General features: G+C 38.9%; 1 protein-coding gene across 10 annotated transcripts in view; it reads left to right on the forward strand.

Moving 5' to 3' along the window:
• Nucleotides 1-17179, forward strand: part of ubr4 (ubiquitin protein ligase E3 component n-recognin 4) — a 56264-nt gene that overhangs the window by 15489 nt on the left and 23596 nt on the right. For 6 of the 10 annotated variants that reach the window (XM_082518817.1, XM_082518825.1, XM_082518826.1 and 3 more), the window contains 33 exons: nt 35-114; nt 1339-1467; nt 2039-2221; nt 2427-2549; nt 2645-2874; nt 3596-3714; nt 3818-3915; nt 4046-4203; nt 4310-4516; nt 4685-4786; nt 4866-4966; nt 5093-5480; nt 5973-6036; nt 6588-6779; nt 6926-6996; nt 7725-7917; nt 8592-8825; nt 8947-9117; nt 9252-9434; nt 9782-9940; nt 10052-10204; nt 10376-10603; nt 11413-11570; nt 11672-11846; nt 12059-12260; nt 12587-12750; nt 13155-13371; nt 13573-13789; nt 15733-15765; nt 16035-16098; nt 16220-16354; nt 16485-16659; nt 16875-17006. In XM_082518817.1, coding sequence (XP_082374943.1) covers nt 35-114; nt 1339-1467; nt 2039-2221; nt 2427-2549; nt 2645-2874; nt 3596-3714; nt 3818-3915; nt 4046-4203; nt 4310-4516; nt 4685-4786; nt 4866-4966; nt 5093-5480; nt 5973-6036; nt 6588-6779; nt 6926-6996; nt 7725-7917; nt 8592-8825; nt 8947-9117; nt 9252-9434; nt 9782-9940; nt 10052-10204; nt 10376-10603; nt 11413-11570; nt 11672-11846; nt 12059-12260; nt 12587-12750; nt 13155-13371; nt 13573-13789; nt 15733-15765; nt 16035-16098; nt 16220-16354; nt 16485-16659; nt 16875-17006 — 5238 coding nt within the window. The remainder of the gene's footprint in view (nt 1-34; nt 115-1338; nt 1468-2038; nt 2222-2426; nt 2550-2644; nt 2875-3595; nt 3715-3817; nt 3916-4045; nt 4204-4309; nt 4517-4684; nt 4787-4865; nt 4967-5092; nt 5481-5972; nt 6037-6587; nt 6780-6925; nt 6997-7724; nt 7918-8591; nt 8826-8946; nt 9118-9251; nt 9435-9781; nt 9941-10051; nt 10205-10375; nt 10604-11412; nt 11571-11671; nt 11847-12058; nt 12261-12586; nt 12751-13154; nt 13372-13572; nt 13790-15732; nt 15766-16034; nt 16099-16219; nt 16355-16484; nt 16660-16874; nt 17007-17179) is intronic. The other 4 variants (XM_082518823.1, XM_082518824.1, XM_082518821.1 and 1 more) reach the window with 3 other exon arrangements.

A 17179-nucleotide genomic window follows, 5' to 3' on the forward strand; every position in this document is an offset into this window, starting at 1 on the left:
GAATTTTATCTTTGATTAAATGCAACTGTTTTAGATTCCAATGTCCAGCCCAAGTTCTACTGCGTTCTGTCTCCTGAGGTGTCTGAAGATGATATCAGCAGACTAGATAGCAAGGTGAGGCATGGACTCTGTTTTATGTGGTCTTAAATGAATTTTTGACAATACAGTTTAAATGTGTCTTAAAACATGCTTTTTATTTTATTTTTTTGTATATAAATACTAGGGGTGCAACAATACTCGTATCGGTATTGAACCGTTCGATACAGTGCTTTCGGTTCAGTACGCATATGTATCGAACAATACAAAATTTTTTCTTTATTTTATCAACTTTTCTTCTGACGATGCTGTCTGTGTTGAGAACTCAGTGAATCTGCGTTCGACTACTCCTCCTAGGCTGCACTGTCGAGCGCAGATCCGCTGAGCACAGCGCAAGCTAGCAAGACAGCTAAGCTCGTTGCAACATGGCAACTGCCTCAACGCTAGCCGAATTTTAACCTCCCCCACCCTCATTCAGATCTGGCGTTTGGAACTAGTTTGGTTTTCATGTGAAGTATGACCCTGATGGTAAGCGCGTCATGGACAAAAGTAAAACAGTATGTCGGATGTGCCACGCAATGCTCAATTACATTGGTGGGAACTAGTGCGTGCGTTAGCTCGTTAACGTGTTGACGCCATCCAGCCCCACACACGGGGCGATCCGCGGTAACTCATTAATGGAGATTTGCCGCGTTATGGCGTTAATGTCATTTTAACGAGATTAACGCTGACAGCACTAGTGGGAACACAATGAATTTGACTGCACATTTGCGCCGACATCATCCTAGTGCAAAGACAAGTGGAAGCAGACAAAAACAACAAGCACGCATGCTACAAACTTTACCCGAGTCATTTAGACAGCCGTTAGCACATGATTCTCCTTATGGGGACCTGATATGTTTAATATGCTGCTGAGAATATAGCCCAGAAGAAGCGTATAGTATAGCTTTTATTTTGGAAAGAGCCATTTGTAATAAACTCTCATTTCCAAAGATGAGTGATTTCTTGATCAGATAGATTTCTTTTTTAATTATTTTGTTGTTTCTGCAACAGTAAATTTAAAAACTGTACTTTTGAGTTAAAATATATATTTATAATTTTAATAAATGACAAATTAAAAAGGCATGAACATCTTTTGCATCGAAAAAACATCGAACCGTGACACCAAAGTATCGAACCGAACCGTGAATTTTGTGTATCGTTGCACCCCTAGTAAATACCAGTATTTCTGTTTTTAATCACAATATTTTATCACAATATTAAAATTATTGCCATGCCTAACTGTTAAACATGTCCTCATAGGTCTTTCCAAAGCTTTTTAATGGAGCAGTGAAATATGATGAGCTGTATATATGGCTCATCTCACTCCTGGCTGCAGGCTCTCAGTTTGACACAGCAAGAAGACAAGAGAACAAGTCCATCACTCCTATGGTGAGAGCACCAAATGAAGAAATAGAACAGCTGAAATAAGCCCACTGAGCATATGGCTTTAGTGGTTTATCTAAAAGGCATTAAACACCCACGTGCTGCAGGGCTTGTGTTTTGGTGCGTCTTTCTGGTTAACTTAGAAATTGATCTGCAAACAGAAACGTGATATAAAAACCCTTTCTATAATGATGCAGTCCTTTTTCTAATTGTTCACTGCTACTGTTGACTTCAGTGACTGGTTTAGTTGGTTCAGGTGATAGAGGAAAATGCATATTACATTTTTGAAAATAGACCAATAAGAATAAAACAAAATAAACAAGAATAAGCCACATTGGAAATGTTTATCTGCAATTCTAGAGACAAAAAAAATGATAAACACATGCTAACAATATTGGCCAAAAACAAAGTTAATATCATCACTGCAGTAAGGCAGGACCTACAATAAATGTTATTCTAAACTGCTATATTGTTGTGTAAGTAATTTGAAGAGCTAAGCTTCAGTTTCTGAAACATTAGAGACTTGTATACATAATGATACTAGCTTAATGGCAGCAAACTGTTGGGCCCCATACAGGAGGCCTGCTCCCTTCAGTACTACTTCCTGATACTGTGGAGGATCCTTGGCGTTTTACCACCTTCCAAAGGCTTCATGGAGCAGCTAAAGACTGGCTGCAGTGACCCCAGTGAGAGCGACATCCTACACACACTGCGATGGTCATCACGTCTCCGCGTAGCTACGTATGTAAACTGGATCAAGGTCAGTTGATGCTTGAAAGTCCTACAAATGTATTATCAGTGTGATGGGTTTGTTGTTGTTGGTCAAACCTTAGAATAATGTACTTGATTAATTCATGGGGGGGGGGGTCTGGAAATTGTTTGCTTTTTCAGAAAAATTTATATTTTGTATTATTTCTGCAATTTCAAGTCTTTGATGGGTGTTTTTTGTGTGTCATTACTCACAGGAACACTTGGTAAAGCAAGGAATGAAAACAGACCAAGCTGCTTCTCTGGTTGAAGTGACTGCTGCTAAATGCAGCACTGTGAAATACGATGTGGAGCTAGCAGAAGAGTACATTGCCAGACAGGTAATGGTTACGACAGATACATTAGTAACTTGTGTTGGTGGTGTTCAGAGTTTTGAAATCAATTGACACCTCCTGACAACTTTATTTTGTTGCAGATTTCCACATTCTCAAGTGTAGACCCACATGTCATCCTACCACTTCATCAGTTGCCCTCTCTACAAGCCATCTATACGCTGGATGCAGTCATCTCTAAAATTCAGGTTTCTTTAGATGAGCATTTGTCCAAGGTTGCCATTGAGGCTGACACCCACAAATCCTCTGAGATCGCAAAAAATCTGCTGCCTGCCACACTACAGCTCACTGACATTTACTCAGCTTTCACAAGGTGAGAGGGTAATGTTGTTATAAGCTCTTGTTATATCTAGTAGACTGGAATGCAATAATGTGATTGAAATGCTTGATAGATCACATGATCATGTGGCCAATCACATGGCCAGTTCTTTGGTTACAGATACTCAAAATATTGACAAAATCCAGAGGTCATAGCTTTGGTGACTTAAGTTACATTTAAATTATTACTATTATTATTATTATTATTTTTAATTCCACCATATTCGTCAAAGCCAACATTTTGCAAAGCACACATCTACTACATGCACGCTACATAATTCTAGTATCCATATATCTGTTACTTTATATATCTTTTACAGTTTATCAGTATTCTAACACCACTGGCATGTGGATATTTAAATGTTGAATTTATTTAGAATTGACTGTAATTGCTAATGTAAGCTGTTTTTAAAGTTTAGTTTTAGTGAAAGCTTTAGTAAAAAAAAACCCCAAAAAACAAAACCCCTCCGTTACCTTCAGAATGCATGTGTGCTTCAATTTAAGGAATACAACTTAAGGAACCTTAAATATTCCTTCTTTAATTTATATATCATAACATGTTTTTAAACATTTCTAAATCCTTTGATAGTTTTTCTAATTATTTGTTTAGATTTGGAATGTAGCCTACTTCATGTCTAAGAAATAAGACTTGTGGATGATGTTCTTTATGACAACTCATCCTGATCTAATCATTAAACGAAACTTGTCTTGAACAGATCTTACCTATTAATGAACATCCCAGAGGAAGGGGAGAACAAACTGACCGATGCCAAGCTCCAAGGTTATGCTGCAGTTCTGGCCATAGGTTCCACCCGATGCAAGGCCAACATACTTGGTATCCAAATGAAATACTGAAAAATAATATTTTACAATGCAGTGAATATGATTACTTTAATAGCTTTTATGCAGTGGTCTAACAAGACTTTAAATTTCTACAGGTCATAATATTATGCAGAACTTGCCAACAGCTGTGCAGACAGTTTGTGAGTCTTGGAATGGTGTCCACACCACTGAATTTCCCAACATTGGCTCATGGGTATGTGGTTAAAGTTGGAAATTATTAAAACATTTGTTACACATGGCATAATTTTAAAAAACATTGAAGACTTGGCTTTTGCCTGTATTTTCCCACACCATAAATAACAAAACTGGTGGTATCTTTTCAGCGCAATGCATTTGCAAATGATACCATTCCATCAGAGAGCTACATCAGTGCCATCCAAGCAGCTCACCTGGGCACACTGAGTTGTCAGTCCTTGCCTCTGGCCTCTTCTCTTAAACACATCCTTCTCTCACTGGTTCGCCTGATTGGAGACCTCATTGTGTAAGTTAAAAAAACGTCTACTGATAAACTCTTTTGCATGCATAGTTTTTACTCACGAAAAACCTGTTATTGTCTTGTGAATAATGCTGCATTATTGTCTCTTCAGTACTGAGGAGCTGAACCCCTCACAGGTTGTGAGCACCCTGCTGCCTCTGCTCTTGGAGAGCAGCACGGAGAGTGTAGCTGAGATCAGCACCACTTCACTGGAGCGCATCCTTGGCCCATCAGAGTCTGAGGCCTTTCTAGCCCGCATCTACGAGCGTTTGGTGACCGGATGTTACAACATTATTGCCAATCACTCAGATCCCAACAGGTATTTTTAATATGTATCAGATTTCATTAACCTTTAATGAACCATGTTAAATATTAAAATTCAATCAAAACATTACTTTTTATGCTTTTTTTTGTTTGTTTGTTTGTTTTGTGGGCTGCTCTTCAACATTTATCTATCCCATTTTTTTTTTTTTTTAATATTACTTAGTGGTTTGGATGAGTCCATCCTTGAGGAATGCCTTCAGTACCTTGAAAAACAACTTGAAAGCAGTCAGGTCCGAAAGGCAATGGAAGAATTCTTTTCATTCAGGTATTGTCTCTGCTGATGACACAATCTGGCTTCTCATTCATTCAGTCACCTCACATATTTTGGGTTTCTTCTTTTTCAGTGGTGAGCTTGTCCAAATTATGATGGCAACGGCCAATGAAAACCTGTCTCCAAAGTTTTGTAACAGAGTGCTGAAATTCTTCACCAAGCTTTTCCAGCTCAGTAAGTCTGTAATAATTTTAAAACTATACTGTCCAAGTTTGGTTATATTCAAGCTTTTCAAGGCAGAGCTCTTTGAGCTAAAGCTGGAGTAGATCCCTCTAAGTTTCATCATGCATTTTTCTCCAGCGGAGAAGAACCCAAACCCAAGCCTGTTAGGCCTGTGTGGCTCTTTGGCCCAGCTGGCCTGTGTGGAGCCCTCTCGTCTGCAGTCCTGGCTGACACGTATGACTGCTACCCCACCAAAGGACTCAGAACAACTGGAAATTGTGCAAGAAAACAGACAGCTTCTGCAGCTGCTAACCACTCATATTGTGCGTGACAATAGCCAGGTGGGCGAAGGAGTGTGCACTGTACTCCTCAGCACACTTATTCCCATGGCAACAGACATGCTGGCCAATGGTGATGGAACAGGTTTTCCTGAGCTCATGGTCATCATGGCCACACTTGCCAGTGCGGGACAGGGTGCAGGCCACCTCCAGCTGCACAGGGCAGCTATAGACTGGCTGACTAGATGGTAAGAAATGAATTTTACAGGCATGGAGATCTAAGTTTCAGTCGCATCACTAAAGAAATCTAAAGGGTGGAATTATATAGTTGCTACAGCCAAACTCGCTAGGAAAAAATGCTTGGTTTAAGCTCAATTTATACTTCTGCTACGAATCTATCCAGCAGCTATGACAGCAGCTACACCCTAGGGTGTGGCTTTATGTACACATCTCCACATGTCTGATTGGTTTTCCTGCTGATTGCAATGTCATCTTCTTTTTGTAACTGTATTTCTTTTTAATTATTTAAGCTTAAATCTGATGTTGTTCAATTTCCATTGGTAGGAGTATTCAAATAAATTTAGCTCAGTAGCACAGAAATCTGAGCCTCAAGTAGCATTTTGGCTGTGTTATTACATGTTATAGTGAAAGCTCTCTGTAGATTCAGTGTGGGAGTATAAATCTAGGTAGAAATTTAAATGGAGAACTTGTGACATAAAAGCTTATTTTTTGTTTTGCAGCAAAAAGTATTTAACACAGAAGAATGTCGTGGAAAAAGTGAGCACAAACTTGTCTCATGGAAAGGTGGGTTTTTCACACACTGAAGTGAATTTTGGACATTTCCACAGAATGAGATTTTAATTATGCCACACTTGTTGTAGACCTATGATCAGCCTTGTTATTTGAGAATAATATCGTCACCTCTCTAAAGGTTAAAGACCTTACGTATTCTTTGTTTTGGGAGTGTATTGCAATCTGTGGACTTTCTCTGTGGAAAAAGAAAGGATGTCCTTCTTTGTTACATTTTATATTAAGAAAATGTAAAATCTCTTCAAGGTTAAAATCAAGTGTAAATCATACTATTCTGATTTGATTATGAATTTACTACCACATAGTTGTACATCATGTCCTCTGGTTGTCTGTGTGCTTCTCATACCCCATATTGGACAATCAGAATGAATGATAATGAAACTGGCTTTAGGCAATTAAAGGAAAACACTGTAAAAGTACCAATTTGCCAAAGTATTTTTCTGTGATATATTACATTTTGAAAAATGGCCCAAAATGTGTCCCCTGCAGTTCAGATATTAACATATCTAAATATCAACTGATATGCACTTCTTCTTTGATTTCAGCATGCCAGCATGCTGGAATGCTCATGTCACATCATCTCCTATCTAGCTGATGTGATGAACGCTTTGCGTCAAAGCAGCGGTCAAGGCAACTCAGCAGTGCTGATGGAGGGAGAGGAAAAGGCCATGGAAGTAGACTCAGACTGGGTGGAGGAACTTGTAGTAGAGGAGGATGATTCCCAGGCAGAGGACTCTGTAAGAAGTTGTTCTTTTATTCTCGTCTGTCTCTGTGTGTATGGACTTACAGACATACATCAGTGCTGTTTTTGGGCTTAGCTTTTATCTCTGTCAGTTTGCTATATGAAACAATCCTTTTTAACATGTATGTCATTGTTTGACAGGATGAAGACTCACTTTGCAACAAACTTTGCACTTTTACCATCACTCAGAAGGAATTCATGAACCAGCACTGGTAAAGAAAAGTTTGTTTATTGTGATTTTGTTCTAATCTTAAGTGCAGCCTTTGGTTCCAAATACATCCGCATTACACCTAAAAATGGATTTGTCATACAGTACACGTTTGATTATTTCATTTGTTATTATTCATTTTTTACTAAGAATAAACAAAAAACAGAAACTCATATATTTAGTAGATTGCCTTTATGAATCAGAAAAGCTGATGGTGTTTCTCGAATCTGTGGAAACGGGAGGACTCCGCACTGCTGAATTACGATGGAAGACAAAATTGCATACATTTGTAACATTTGTAATGTAATTAGTGTTATGTACCTGGAAAAAGTAACAGTGTGTTAGCAACATGTAATATTTTCTATGTGAATTTTTATTTGTTTTTTGACTTGCTGTGAATATTTAAGGATACAGAGGGCAGCTATAAAAGGTTAAAAATGCCTTAATTCATCTAGAGCCTCTGTGGTGTGTAAATCTAACCGGGCAGCAACATATTTAAAGCTTGTCTGAGCTGAGTTAATCTTCTGGAAAATAATCTCCTTGGTTAGCTCTGGAATATGAGTAATTTTTAATTAATTTATCTGGGAATATTTAGGTGGTAGCATGATCAAATAGCCTTCTCTTGTGATATATCCATTTAGACATGGAGAAATACAGTGTCATTCTTTAGTTTCTCACATGATGTGATGTGCCATGCTATATATAGTATTGCCTATACTTTTCATTCTGCAGGTACCACTGTCACACCTGTAAGATGGTGGATGGGGTAGGTGTGTGCACAGTGTGCGCCAAGGTCTGTCACAAAGACCATGAGATCTCCTATGCCAAATATGGCTCTTTCTTCTGTGACTGCGGTGCCAAAGAGGATGGCAGCTGCCAGGTGAGACCGAATACCTCAGGTCATCATGGGAAGAGAACAACAGCGGTAACTTTAGCTTGCAAGTCATTCCCCCATTGACCTCCATCCAGTCATTTCATTTGATTAGGGTTATAGCTAGCCCACACATTTGGCCAGAAAATGAGCAAAATCATGTTAGGAATGTCTTTTTGTCAACTTTTTGTGTACTGAACAGGTCAGCTTCCCTAGTTAATCTTAAAGTCCGTGTAAAGAGATAATTCAAGGTTTACTTTGTATAAATATAAAAGTCTTTGAACCATCTTTTACTGAATTTTGTAGGCGTCGTATAATATTTTTTATCTGTGTGGTTTATAAAATATTTTTTATGATGTGACAAACATGTTTGTAACCACTTTACACGGACTTTAACAAATTTTTTTTATTTTTTTATGTGCATGTGATGAGCAAGCCATCAATTACATCTTACCTTTAGTTTACGGCGTAATAAGTACGATAGGCTTTTAGCTTTTTTGTTTTGTTTTGTTAGTGCGATGTTTTCCTCACTATCAGTGTTGTGATAACATTTGCTCATAACAGTTTGGTTCACTTTTTTATAAATGTTTGTTCCACTTCTGCACTTATACGTATTATCGGTTGACATTTACAATGCATAAAGGGGAGCATAAAGAATCATTTAAGTATACATTTATATTAATATCAACTTTCTCCACTTCTTACTTTGTGTGTTGCATCATTCACAGGCCCTGGTCAAACGCAGTCCCAGCAGCGGCATGGGCTCTACTCTTAAAGAGTCTTCAGCTTTCCAGAGTGAGCTGCGTATTCCTGAGAGTGCTATTCGCCACCAAAATTCCTCACCGTCTGACAAGGGCAAGGTCACCATCTGTGATGGCAAATCCAGTGATGAAGACAGACCTAAGAAGAGCAGCGTGTGCAAGAGCATTGAAGGCTGTCAAGAAGAGCTGCTAGCACAAGTGGTTAGAGAGAACATATTAATTTATTTTTATCTGTCATCTCCTAAAACCGTTAAGAGTTCTTCTTTTTTATGTGAAAAGATGTTGTGAGACTTATGTTTTTGCCCCTCTTTTATCATGCTAGATGGGGTCATCTACTGCTGCAGTCATACTGGAAATGCTCATGTTTCTCATGGAAGCTATCCAGACCAACTTCCAGCAAGCATCAGCAGTGGGAAGCAGCAGCCGGGCACAGCAAGCCCTCAATGAACTGCATACTCAGGACAAAATTGTGGAGATGACGGACCAGTTAATGGTATCATGACCCAAATAGATTGCCTGTTCCAGTAAAACACTTAATTCATTGATAAGTTATTAAAACTTAATTAAAATAGAATTCTATTATTTACCTGCTGCATTTCATTGTTAACGGCTACTTTTTCCCTTCAGGTCCCCACACTTGGCTCCCAGGAAGGAGCTTTTGAGAATGTGCGAATGAACTACAGCGGTGACCAGGGGCAAACTATACGCCAGCTCATCAGTGCACATGTCCTGCGCCGTGTTGCCATGTGTGTTCTGTCTTCCCCCCATGGACGGCGTCAGCACCTGGCAGTCAGCCATGAAAAGGGGAAGGTAAACTAAACAATTTAAGTTCCTTTGTCCAATTAGAAGGGCTTTCATTGAATTCTTATTTAAAATATATGCATTGTTATTGATTCAGACTTGCCTGTGAAACGGAGCATCATGACAAGGAAAAAAATCTACACTCAAATGAATAATTGAATAAAAAACATTCCTCTTTCTATGTTATTATGTTTTTGTGTTTTTTCTCTTTGACTTTTTTCTTTAAGTTTTCTTTAAGTTGTTTGGTATGTTATCAAGATACTTTGCAAACTATGAAATAAGAACAGATAGGGAAATCTGTGTTTTCACTGTTAAAATGTCTCAACCTGACTTTTTCTCCATTTCCTATCTGGCAGATAACAGTCCTTCAGCTGTCTACTCTCCTGAAACAAGCTGACTCAAGCAAAAGGAAGTTGACACTGACCCGTTTGGCTTCAGCCCCAGTCCCATTCACTGTCCTTAGTCTTACAGGAAATCCCTGTAATGAAGACTACCTGGCTGTGTGTGGCCTTAAGGTCAGAAACGAGCTGCTTCTTGTAAAACAACTTGTAGAGTCAAAAGAACAGTTGCTGTAGGAATTCGTTAAATTTAACTATCTTGTTTTTTTTCCTTTCATCTCTTCCCAGGACTGCCATGTACTAACTTTCAGCAGCACAGGTTCTGTGTCTGACCACCTGGTGTTGCATCCACAACTGGCCACTGGCAACTTTATCATCAAAGCTATCTGGTTACCAGGCTCACAGACTGAACTTGCCATCATCACTGCTGACTTTGTCAAGGTATATATTAAAATAATAAACATATTTTGCACTTAAAGCAACATAATTGATTTTGTTTCTGCAATTTCTTTATGAAAACAACCATAGATACTATACATATACCTTTCTGCCCTAGGAAAACAAAAGATTGCTTAATACTGCCTTTTAATGCTTGTTCCCTTTGGAAAACAGATCTATGACTTGTCAGTGGATGCCCTGAGTCCAATGTACTATTTCCTGCTCCCAAGTTCCAAGATTCGTGATGCTACATTCCTTTTCAATGAAGAGGGGAAGAACATTATTGTCATCATGTCATCAGCAGGTTACATGTACACCCAGGTCATGGATGAATCTAGCAGTGCTCAGCATGGCCCTTTTTATGTTACAAATGTATTGGAGATAACCCACGAAGACTTGAAGGTAACTAGGATTTGACATGAGTTGATGTTGTGACAAGGTTGCTGTCTTAATGGTCTCCAACAGGGGTGTCAAATGTACGACCTTCGGGCCACATTCGGCCCACAATACAATTATATCTGGCCTGCAAGGTATTTTCATACGTCAGTTATTAATGGCTCGTCAGCATGGGGGAGCTAAATCTTCAGCCCTGCTGAGAATCCATGCAAGCAGGGGTGGGACTTTATTTTGATGGGCACACCATGCTGCTAATCACATGCAAAGACAGACTGCGATCAGACCATTATGTGAAAAAAGGAAAAGGGGGCAGAAGTTCCAAAAGCAGCAAGTTTAGTGGTGTGCCAAATCATGCCAGAGTACAAAAAATGCTTAGCTATGTCTCTAATAAAACCTCTGTAACTTTGTGAAAAATAGAAATGTTTCTGTTTTTCACTTTCTGCTATAGAATTATCAGGGGTGGGTGCTACAGGCTAATTAAAGGCTAACTACAGGCTAATTTTGTAACTTCTTTACACTGACCAATTTCGTTGTACTCTGTACAATGACAATAAAGGCTATTCTATTCTATTCTAAAAAGGGGAGTTTCACTGGTCCGGCCTGCTTAAAGTCAAAGTGGGCTGCATGTGGCCCACGATGTAAAATGAGTTTGACACCCCTGGTCTACAGTATTTCTGTCATACTTTCCAGCTCTCATTTCTTTTGGGGGAATGTTTGGTTGATGTGTACATCATACCTTTATTCAGTGTTCAGGTGTTTTTGAAACTACATTAAAGAAAGCAGTTTTGAGGTAAATTCTTTCTTTGTAAACACAGGATAGCAATGGACAGGTAGCTGGCGGTGGTGTTTCTGTCTATTACTCCCATGTCCTTCAGATGCTTTTCTTCAGCTACAGCCAGGGGAAGTCATTCGCTGCCACAGTGAGCCGCAGCACAACTGATGTGCAGAGGCTCTTTGCCATCAATGTGAAAGGGTAACACAATAAAATAGTCTGTAAAAGCCTATCAAATATAATCGTAACTGGAAAAGAAAATTATGAACAGAAATATTTTTTTTCCCATTTTGTCTTTAAAGCTCCAATGGTGGCAGCAGTAAGATGTCTCCTGCACTGTGCCAGTGGTCTGAGGTCATGAACCATCCAGGCCTTGTGTGCTGTGTGCAACAGACAACAGGCATACCTCTGGTTATCATGGTCAAACCTGACACCTTCCTCATCCAAGAGATTAAAACCCTGCCAGCCAAAGCTAAGGTAAATACCATTTACTATTGTGACATGAAACTGGTTAGGATACCATGAAAACAGTAATTGGAGGAAAAAAAGGAAATTCCATTTTGGAGTACAGAACTGTATAAACACAAAGCTTTTCCGGTTGTCTTGTTTACTAAGCAAAGTTATTTCCCATGAGTTTACCTAATTTTACTGTTTTCTAAGGTTAACATTTATTTGTCGGTTTCTGTCAGATTCAAGATATGGTAGCTATCCGACACACTGCCAGTAATGAGCAGCAGCGCACTACCATGATTCTTCTATGTGAGGATGGCAGCTTGCGAATCTACATGGCAAATGTGGACAACACCTCCTACTGGCTCCAGCCCTCATTGCAGCCCAGCTGTGGCATAAGCATCATGAAGCCAGTCCGCAAGCGCAAGGCCGCTGCTGCCAGTAAGTTTGTGGACAAGGGTTATTTTGTAAATGCCAGTTATGTATGATGAATGAACAGCTTGTACTAACCTGTTTATTGCTTACTTAATATTTGCTGATATGTTACTGATGACACAGATTTGTAACCTTTTCCATAAATGCCCGTATGTTTTCTGATTTAAGTTTGCTTATTTTAAATTCTTCTTAAAATTCAAAGTGTAATTCATTCACATTTTCAGATCATGTTTCTTGTGTTCATTCTCCATGTAGCCAGACATACACAATAATAAAAGCAACTAATCTAAAATTTTGGGGAGCTAATTTGAATGTAATGATTTTACTTTAAGCCACCCGGACTTCCAGTCAGGTGACATTCCCAGTGGATTTCTTTGAACACAACCAGCAACTGACAGAGGTGGAGTTTGGGGGTAATGACTTGCTGCAGGTCTACAACGGACAGCAGATCAAACACAGGCTCAACTCCACAGGGATGTATGTGGCCAACACAAAGGTAGAGGCATTGTACCTTAATGTTCTGTGTTAGAAAAGGTGTAAAAACATTGCTCTGCTTCTCTCTTGTAATGCAGGTTATTGCTGCGTCAGCAGTGCTTGAGTTGATAACCATGGTGCAGCAGAGGGATCTTTGTTAATTAAATTTTATGTAAATGTAGTTTAATGTTATCTGCCATCACTTGTGTTGAGACTTTGCTGTCTTTGCCATCTACATTTGTGCAGTTTACTATACCAGAGTACATTAGTATATGTCCAGTCTAAATCCAAGTGACCCTGCTTTAAATAAAAACAGTGAAGACACCTATTCTAAACATGTTTTTCAGCTGTAGTCAAGAAAAAAAGATGTAAAATAACAAATGTCATGTTTCTTTTTGCTTTCCTTTCTCTTTTCCTTCATCCTAGCCTGGAGGGTTCACTGTAGAGGCAGTAAACAACAACAGTTCAATGGTGATGACAGGTATGCGGGTTCAGGTGGGCACCCAGGCCATTGAAAGGGCTCCTTCTTATGTGGAGGTCTTTGGACGCACCATGCAGATAAATCTGACAAGAGCTCGCTGGTTTGACTTCCCCTTCACGAGAGAGGAGGCCCTGCAGGCTGACAAGAAGCTGTCTATATTTAGTAAGATCAAGACTGTGCAGTGGTTATACGTTTTTTTGTTTTTTTTTACTACTTAATGGTTTTTCTTGTTGCCTGTATTGATATTCCAATACACGTGTTTAAATAATTTGCGCTGACCTGTTCATATTATTTGGTCATATGGTCATATGCTTCAGTCTGTTTAGATAGATCTTCTAATACACTGTCTTGCTAATTTTTAAGTTGGAGCATCTGTTGACCCAGCTGGAGTCACCATGCTTGATTCAATTAAGATCTATGGAAAAACCAAGGAGCAGTTTGGCTGGCCTGAGGATCCACCAGAAGACTTCTCATCTGCCTCAGTTAACAATGTCTGCAGTCCCAGCCTCAACCAGGGCAATGGGACCTCTGATGGAGACATAGCCACCCCAACAACAACTAATGGCACTGTATTAGAGAGGTATGAGCTTTTCAATTTGGGCTGCGAAAAGGTCAACCCAAGTTGTTGGCATTCATTTTTTATCCCCAGGGTTGAATAAACCACTCCTAATGAACTGATGAGCAAGTTGACCATCATCTATTAAGTACCTTTTAGAGATGGCACGATACCACTTTTTTATGTCCGATACCGATATCATAAATTTGGATATCTGCCGATACCGGTATGAATCCGATATAGTGTTTTTTAATCAACAAAACTGTTTTTTTAAATATCTTGCTGCATTTTGTATAAGTTCATACTCAAGTTTAAAACAACAACTACACTAAAGCTATTCTGTTATACCTGTATGCAAAAAAAAATATTTCATAGTTCAGCAATACTGATCAATCTAATAAACTCAAACCTACACCATCCTCCCTATTCTGGTATTTTAAAGAGTGCTTAGCGTAAATATTAAGCAACCTTACTAATAGGGTTCCAACTCCCAGCAACAAAAATAAATAAATAAAAAATAGGGAACCACCCTCCACCTCATGATGCTTAATCGACGTAATCAACCTTAATTTGATGCAGTGTGAAAAAAAAAAAATGCACAGAAATGAATTATTTTTCAAGAAATATTAAATAGATTCAACATCTTTCTTCAACAAAATTGCAGACTGCACAGATGGTACCTTCCCAAAGGAAAAAGTACTATAGCTTACTAGGGTATATATATTAGACTTAATAGTTACTATATACAGTAATTGACTTCTATTCATTTTACATCAAATTAAAACTTTGGGTGTCAGATAATTATTTATTAAAAACTAGACATTTTAAATGAGAATAAGAAAGAAAAGTATGTCTTTGTGCCCCCTTTTCCCTGTTAATGCCCTATCGGCCCCCCTGGCTAAACTTTGCTAGATCCGCCCCTGCACAGTTACCAGCCGTCAGCTACGTAGAAAAAGATCCTCGAGTAGAAAGTAATATTAAATAAATTCTAACAACAGCTTATCAAGCTTAAACGTGCTGCTGTTGTTCAGCCGCTGGTTTCCTCTTTCTGGTGCAAAGTGGGCCAAAAACAAACAAGAGAGACGTACTCGCGACAGAAAAGCCAACCAGCTGATCATTAAGCAGTTTCATGATTGAAGTAGCAGCAAGAAGAGGCAGTCGCTTGTTAAGCTTAATGCAGGAATGCTTTACATTCAGAGATGGACTTACACACTTGCTTTACTTCTCTCGGGGATAACTTTGTCGGAGATGAAATGCCGGGTTGCTAGCGAAGCTCCACATGCTATCCAGACCACCGACAGGTCCCGCATGTCACAGCCGCTCTATCACGTGATGCATACTGCTCCGACGTGCTAACATTCTGAGGCGAGTTACGGCGTGTTGCAAGTTTTGTGAGATGCTTTCGTGATATTTAATGGATCGGATTACATTTTTTATTTTTCTCCGATATCCGATTCAGTAATTTAGGTCAGTATCGGACCGATACCGATACGTAATATCGGATCGGTCCATCTCTAGTACCTTTATATAAAACCTCTCGGTAGATTTGTTGGGTTCAGTGTTTCATCATAACTGTTTTTTGGTCCATTCACTTGACAACGAAATGTTTTCTAAAACATTGTTTTATCTACATTTCCTCAGTTTTGTGTGAAGATGTATATTTTGTGAAAAGCGCAATACATATGTTACCATAGATGTGATGTTTTTTTAAAAATTATTTTAACTCGTACTACATTTTAGAAGCATGTATTGAATACAGCTGTGTAGTATGGGTTGTTGGACACAATCCTGAAATTTGAGCAGTAGCAGTGAGCTCTTTAGTGTGTTTTAGTGCATGGCTCTTGTGATCATCTTTTCTTGCATGTGTCTTTTGTTCAACTGAATCATTTATTTCCACTTGTTTCTTTCCGTGATCCTCACACTTATTTTTGTTCTTTTTCTTTTGCTCCCAAAATTACAATAAAAAGTTGTGAAACTGAGTCCTTATCAACATTGGACCGGTTAGTAACTGCCTTTTCTCTGCTTGTTTGTATGGTTTTGTGCATGTGTGCCAGCTTGTTTGTCTTTGCCTGCAACCGAACATGCCATGCACCATTTCCACACCTGTGCAGCAACAGAAACATTTTTCCCCTGACATTTATTCTTGCACTCAATTTTGTTTGGCGTTTAGAGTAGCAGCAGAATAATAGTGCTTTTTCCCCCTGTATGATTGGTTATTTAAAGAATAATTCACAGGAGATGCAGAATTGATGTTCTTTCTCGATTTCAGGTTGGTGGTCAGCTCCCTTGAAGCTTTGGAAAGCTGTTTTGCAGTTGGTTCATCCAGTGAAAAGGTAAACCTGTGAAGACTTTATTTTTTTATTGACTTTTAAAAGCATAATTCTGTATAAATGAATCCCTGTTATCTACATGCTTGTGTTCAGGATGCATTTTTAATTCATGTCAACTCTATAGGAGAAAAACAAGGCTGCAGCACTGGAGTTGGCAACTTTACTTCTGTCGATGCCAACACCTGTAGGTGTGCAGCAGCAGACAAAGGGGCTTCTTGCCAGTCTGCACACAAGCCGTACTGCCTACCACAATCACAAGGTAATAAAAGAGGCCAAATTCATACAATGTTTAGCTCATTATAATCTGAAAAATGTTGTATTGATTTTCATTAACAGCCAAACACCTTAATACTCTCGCGAACCACTATCCCTCCCTCTGTTCTCCTCAGGACCAGTCCTTGCTGAGCAATGCTGTGCAGTGTCTGAATAGTTGCAGCCGGGAAGGGAAAGAGCTAGACCCTGATGTCTTCCAAAGACTTGTAATCACTGCCCGCTCCATTGCGATCATGAGACCCAACAACTTGGTGCATTTCACAGAAACAAAATCATTGCACCATGACTCGGGTAAGAAGCTTTTCTTGTTATGAAGAATGTTGGCATAGAATAGAATGTTTTATATGTATTCTTGTGTGAGCATATAACAAATAAACTTGATTTTTGTCATTTGGAGTCAAAGTCAGAAAAAGATACTTTTTACTTTTCACTTACAATGAAACAGCTTGGAAGTTAACTGACTTATAATTCTCACACTTACTGGTGTTCTTCTCTTACTAACTCAGAGGTGACAGAGGATGGACAAAAGCATGTGGATAGTGAGAACTGTAATTTTATTGCACAACTGATGAATAACTTCTGGAAACTTCATGCCCTAAAACCAAAGAATGCCTTTCTTGCTCCTGCTTGCTTGCCTGGTAAGTTCTACCCTGTGGGTCCCCAACATTTTGCAAGAACATTTATTGTTAAATGTATATGCATTTATACATATGTGTTGTGAGTAATGTTGATTCACTTAAATCTTATGTAAACAATTTACACGTATTGTAATGCCCAACAGCACGAGTACATTTGTCTTCTATTCTGAAAC

The sequence above is a fragment of the Aulonocara stuartgranti genome (assembly GCF_965226115.1).
Source record: "Aulonocara stuartgranti genome assembly, chromosome: 20".
NCBI classification, from domain to species: domain Eukaryota; kingdom Metazoa; phylum Chordata; class Actinopteri; order Cichliformes; family Cichlidae; genus Aulonocara; species Aulonocara stuartgranti.